The sequence below is a fragment of the Macrobrachium nipponense genome, chromosome 37, assembly GCF_015104395.2.
Source record: "Macrobrachium nipponense isolate FS-2020 chromosome 37, ASM1510439v2, whole genome shotgun sequence".
NCBI lineage: Eukaryota > Metazoa > Arthropoda > Malacostraca > Decapoda > Palaemonidae > Macrobrachium > Macrobrachium nipponense.
Window position 1 is genome coordinate 39,787,616 of NC_061097.1, and position 6,479 is coordinate 39,794,094.

Sequence of the window (6,479 nt, forward strand, 5' to 3'; positions counted from 1 at the left end):
GTAAGTTAAGATCTGGTTAAGTTAGGACACAGTATTCCAGGAAAGGTTAGGATTTCTCTCACTTACCCATGTCTTCCTACTCTGCATTGGCTCATATTTTTGTCTTATTTAGCAAATATTCTTCAGGACCAGACAGACCTGTATGTTCAGAATTGTATTTAAAAGGATTAGTGCACTGTATTTTTTCAACTTGCTCCTGTAGTCTTTGGAAAATATTGTTTTATGTACTGATAAGAGGAATTTTTTTTTTTTTTTTTTTTTTTTTTTAGCTATTAGCTTGACCACATCTGTCGGTGGGTTACTTGTCACATTTTCATAAAATTGTATTGAGGTTTTGTTACTTACATAAGTACATAAGAGCAGGTTGTGTATTACTGTATCCCTTCTAACATATTTGCATTTTTCAGTGGAGGAAGCTCGGACAAGTCGCAACACATTTGCCATCATGGCTGAGGTTTTCAAGGATGAAGGATTGTGAGTTATTTCAGTATTAGCCAACTCTTCTCTGTAATAAATCAAGGTAGAGTCATGGAAGGCAGTGATTCATACTAAAGACAGTATAGCACTAACTCCTGCAATGTACATTAGAGGTATACTGTACTGTGATGAGTTAGAGAATTATTGTTATTATATTACAGGCAGTCCCCCGGTTATCGGTGGGGTGCTGATAAGCGAAAACCGCGGATAACCTAAACTCAGCTCGTTGTGGCGCCATAAATCGCCAATTTTATGGCCCTATACAAGATCCACAAAACCAGATCACCATTAACCGAGTCTGCCGATAACCGGGGACTGCCTGTATTAATATTATTACTATTATTATTATTATTATTCAAAAGATGGACCATATTCATTTGAAACAAGCACACCAGAGGGGCCATTGACTTGGAATTCAAGCTCTCAAAGAATACGGTGTTCATTAGAAAGAAGTAAGAGGAGGTAAAGGGAAATACAGAAAGAAGAGATCTCAAGTTAAAAATGCACCTGTTTCTTTGGCAGCGCAATCGAGCTTTCTGTGCAACTTATAATGCTGCATAAAACCATTAACTATGACTTGCAGCTCTTCAGTTGCTCACCAGATGTGGTAGGGTGAGGGTGCGTCCTATGTCTCCGGAAAGTTCTGCCAGATGCACAAGCCATGGCTAACTTTAACTTTAAATAAAATCAAAACTACTGCGGCTAAGGGGTTGCAATTGGGTATGTTTGAGGATTGGAGGGTGGATGATCAAAATACCAACTTGCACCCCTCTAGAATCTGTATTTTTTTTCTGAAGGTGGAGGGAATAAAGTGCAGACAGATAGAGGGACAAAACTGGCACGATAGTTTTCTTTTACAGAAAACTAAAAAGAAAAATAATGAATAAATAGATAAAAATCTATTAAAATGGAAGGAGAATAGTGCTTGAGCAGCAATGCATTGCATCTTCCCTTGAACTTTTCAAGCTCCAATGACACAACATCCTCAAGGAGACTTGCACAGTCTAGCAGTGTAGCACCTCAGTGGCGCGATCGGTATGGTCTTGACCTGCCACCTCGGTGGCCGCAAGTTCGATTCTCAGGCATTCCATTGAGGAGTGAGAGATGTGTATTTCTGGTGACAGAAGTTTATTCTCGACGCGGTTCAGAAGTCATGTAAAGCCGTTGGTCCCGTTGCTGAATAACCACTGGTTCCATGCAACATAAAAACACCATACAAACAAACAAACATCAAGATGTTACTGCTTGTGTAAACTTTGTCTTTTAACATTTTTGCTCTCAAAAAAAAGAAACTATTTTATCACCTGGGTCAGTCTAAAAAAAAAAAAATTTTAATTGCCACTTCTCCATATCTTCTATTTCTGGGCTCAGCTCGTGTCGGCCTATGAAAGTATTCTTAATATCATTCTTTCTAGGTAAAATTAGCCTAAAATTACCAGAGAAAAACAAAATTAAGAAAATGTCAGTAAAACTGACTCGCTCACTCTTAAAAAGAAGTGTCGGTATGATATAGGGGCGAGTGTGGAACACTACCACGAGACAAACACCAATTAGAACTTCCTATCAGAATCCCCCCAAGAGAGAGCTGATACCAACGGGCGATGCAGCCTCTACTACTACTACTAGAGGACGCCACGGACAGCAGCGCCCCTAGCGGACATCCTTAATTTTTAGCGCTAGCGACAAGTCGCCATTTTTCTTGTGCTGTGCTTTTTTGGGATTTATCCTTATAATCTATGATGGAACGCTCTGCAATTGCCACGGCTAAGTTAAGTAACTCATAAGTAATATTTTACCACAGTTTTATCTTCCGGGTACCAGTATTTTCCTCTTAATAGGTCATATACGGTTTCCCCATTGTCTCGTGGGGCGGCCATGCTGCCTCGTAAGAATTCCCGGTCCTCCATACTGAGACTTCTTATACTTATGGGCTTACTTTATCACGTTCATTGTTTTACATCGAGTTTTAGCTAGTTTAGCCCTCCTACCATTCTCTTAGCTTGGTATTTAGGGCTATTATTTTATTCTGACCCAGCATCCCGGCTCTTGCTCTACATCGGCTATCGCTGGCTCCGAGTAGGCTTCTGTTTCTTGGAACAGTCTGCCTCCTCCTGGGCTTCTTTCTCTTTTACTAAAAGTGTCTCTTCCCCCTTTTTCGATGTATATATTTATTTTATTTAGGGTGTTAGGCTAGCCTAGGTGCTTGTTCCTTGTATTGGTACAGCTTGGTTCACGTGGCCCTCTCACGGTTGTGTTGCTCGCGGCCTAGGCCACTTGCGGTCACGTGTTTCCTTAGCACCTTACCCTGCCCCTGCCCTCCCTTTCTGGTATAGGGAGGAGCTGGGGGACCCCTTGGTTGTTATGACAACCTCAGTCGCCTTCTCTCATCCTCTCGGAGGTGACCAAGGGTTTTCTGCCAGCGGGGGTATAGGGCGACCACTCATGAGGTACCGGGTCTCCATGCGGGTAGTTGGTGAGGCGGAGGTAGGCACCCTCCCCTCCCCCCCTTTTCTCGCTCCCAGCCGTGTTTCGCCGAGACCTTCCTCCCCCCTCCCCAGTTGCTCAGCCACCTCCCTTGCTATACGAAAGGAGCCTTCCGTCGCAGCCCCGGGGCACCTTTGATTATAGGTTACTGGCTCCGCTAGCGGGCTGGGTGGGTACTACGAGTGGCGTCGGTTTGCTTGCCTACTATATCCTTATATCTCTCCCCCGCTACCGGAAGGGAGCTTACTCCTTACCTACGCACTCTTCTAGTAGACGGGCGGAGAGAGGTTGTTTTATTATTTTTATTTTAAGGATATACCCTAATTGTACGTTATTTTACAATGAATTGTGTATTATTATTATTATTATTTTATCAACCATCCCCGCCATTTTCCGTCGTGGTTTCCATTACCACCACTCCTGGTTGGTTGTCTTTTGTGCCTCCGCCATCAGCGGAGCCATAGCCTAGATACCAACCTAGTTACCACACGTATTTTGGCGGGGCTCTGGTTTATCTAACTTTATCGCTCCGGCACCAGCGGAGCATATGTTAGACTGTAAGTGTTTACTTGGTACTCATGTACTTTTCCACTTACAGGCTACCAACTGCCAGGTCCTAGGGTGTAACGCGACGCTGTTCGACCCCTGTGGACATGATGAGTGTAGGTCTCACGCCCCCTGTGCCACGTCGTTCAACGAGACGATCGTCTGGCACCCTGAAGCCTGCGCCATCTGCTACGACCTGGTCGGTCAGCTGGGAGATGGGGTAAGTCCACTATAGGCTTACTTATCATTTTACTAACAACTTCTAGTCGCAAGTTTGTTAACCCCGTTCCACCATTGGCAGCTAAGTCTCACCTTTCTTTCAGGCTACCGGTGTGAGGGAAGTCGCCCTCGCCACCCTGAAAGCGTGGGTGGGCGGCTTCGGAAGAACGCCGCCAAGGGCCAGCCCTACATTTTGGACAGGAAGCTGGCCGTCCAGAATCTTCCCCGCGGGCAAGTCGACGGGTTACGTTGACCCCGTTGTCCGCTGCCCCGCTGATAGCCTCCATCCAGCAAGACCTCCAGCAATCATTTGGGGTCGTAGCCTCCCAGGAGTCGGTCCCGGACGTCGTCGCTGCCTTGGACCTTAACCTTGAACCTATGGCGGTAGGGGGGGAGGATTTGTTGGTTTGAGGTAGGTAGTCGAGCGCGCCCAAGGTCTTTCCTTGGTGCTCCTGGATCTTCTCCTGTCCCCTCTTCTTCCGCTTCTTCCAAGGCTTTACGGGATCTGAGATCCCTATTCGCTCTCCCGCTCTCTCTGTACCTCCTAAGGAGAAGGGAAAGAGAGACCGAACCGACTCTAGCCAAGACGACTTCTAGAAGTCGTCTTCGTCTTCTTCGGCTAAGAAGTCGTCGACTTCCTATGCCGATGCGGTGAAGGCAAAGCCGAGCTCTTCTCAATCAAAGAGCTCCAGAAGCAAGGCTTCGAAGGAGAAGGCTCGCGCTCCCGCCGAGTCACTGCCGTTCTCCCGCCTCCACCGCTTCCACTCCGGCTACGCCGGTAGCGGTGGCAGGCACTAGCACCTTTGATCCCTCTACTTTCTCAGCAGGGGTGATGGAACAGGTGGGCGTGCTGGTAGGCTCGCAAATCTCCGCACTGGGGGACACGGGTTCGAGCAGATGTTTGCGCAGTTATCAAACAGTCTGTCTCAATCTGGACAGTCAATCCAGGATCTCTCTAACAGAATGAGAGAAAATGAGGACCGAGTAGCTGGGCTAGCTCAGGTTCCTCCCCCAGTCTCCCCAGCATCTAGCACGGGGATTCTTCAACTCCCGCCATATGACCTCCTTGCCAGCTTTCTCTATGGAGAACCCATGGAGAGTAGCTGCCTACGCTCCGTTCAAAGATGGAATGATCTCTATCTCGGAGTGTGGAACTCGAAGGATTGAGGACTTCGAGTTTTACCCTCCGGGTCTGACGCAGCCTTTCATCGGATATGCTAGGCTGACGCCAACGGCTCTGACGAGGAAGACAAGATCTCTAAGGAGTCGGTCCTATACAGTAGAGATCACGCTCAGCGGGAATGGGTTCACTGCCTTGAGGACTGGGAGTGTACGAACACGAAACTCCAGGCCTACAAGAGTCCCTTCACTATTTTCGCGACGGAAGGAGAGGTTTCTCTTCCGTTCGCCACGAAATTAGTGGAGAAGTCCCTTCAGGCAGTCCTCAAGGATGAGCCCATCCCACAGTTGAGGGAGGCGGAGTCTACTTCTCCGCTCTTCCTGGCCTTCGGAGAATTGTGGGAGAACTTGCCAGCTACGTTCACGCTTGGTAAGCTCAAACCGGACTGCGCCATGGACCAGTTCGGCGAGAAATTACCTAGGCTGCCGGATTCCCTAATCCAGGCAGAGTGTTGATGCGCGAACTAGGTTGGCAGGTCCCTCAATTCCCTCATAATCACGGAAATGGCTGCCCTCTCTTACGCTACGGAACCGCTGTTCAAGATTCTGGCGAAATCTCAGTTTCAGACGGTTCTAACGGACGCTTTTGACTTCTTCCAGGCTAGGAGGAACTGCCGGAAGCATGTCTACAAGAATGCACCATCAGGCATGAGCCTAATAGACTCTTGGCCCGCTAGCATGTGGGGAGCGGATCTCTTCCAGAGTCCGCGGTGAACGAGGTACACCACGAAGCTGCTAGACTCAACCAGAGCCTTAGAGCTAGGTGGGGTATTTCCTCAAAGAGGAAACAGGAATCCGTTCCCACTGCTGGCAAGAAACCGAAGAAGGCTGGGGGTAAGAGGTTCCAGCCATACAAAAAACTCCAGCAACAGCAGCAATTTGTGCAGGCGGTCCCGTTACCCAACAGGGACAACCTGCCAGCTCGAAGCAGAACCAGCCTATCCTCCTGTTGCCCCCGCAATCTCAGCCATCCACTTCCTACGCTATCTCGCCGGCCTTCAACCCTGCATATGAGACTCAAGCTACACTCAGCCGAGAGGTAGGGCGAGAGGTTACTTTCGTCAGCGTGGCGCAGGAAGGGGTACGAGGAGCAGACAGTTCAGAGGAGGGCGTGGTGGCCAACCCGCCCATCAACAATGAGGCTCCCCAGGTAGGAGGGAGGCTGTTCCTCTTCCGCCACAGGTGGGGGTGCAGCAATTGGGCACAGAGCATAGTGTCCAAAGGATTAGCTGGAGTTGGATCAAAGATCCTCCTCCAATCAAATCATTTCATCAGTTGCCGTCAAAGGAATTGACAGATTACGCGGAAGAACTCTTCAGAAAGGAGCTATTGCGAGAGTCAAACATCTAAAAAAAATTTCAAGGTCGCTTATTCAGCGTGCCAAAGAAAGGCTCAACAAAAAGAAGGGTAATCTTAGACTTGTCAAAGCTAAACTCTTTCATTCTCTGCGACAAGTTCAAGATGCTTACCCTCTCGCAAGTAAGGACCTTACTTCCGCGTGGAGCCGTCACATGCTCCATCGATCTTACAGACGCATACTATCATATCCCTATAGCCAGGCACTTCCGCCCATT

General features: G+C 48.1%; 1 protein-coding gene across 1 annotated transcript in view; it reads left to right on the forward strand.

Annotated features, from left to right (window-relative positions):
* The window catches only part of LOC135209167 (peroxisomal membrane protein PMP34-like), a 58,641-nt gene that overhangs the window by 23,531 nt on the left and 28,631 nt on the right, over window positions 1–6,479 (forward strand). Inside the window, exon 3 of the mRNA XM_064241840.1 lies at window positions 408–474. Within this exon, the coding sequence (XP_064097910.1) occupies window positions 408–474 (67 nt within the window). The remainder of the gene's footprint in view (window positions 1–407; window positions 475–6,479) is intronic.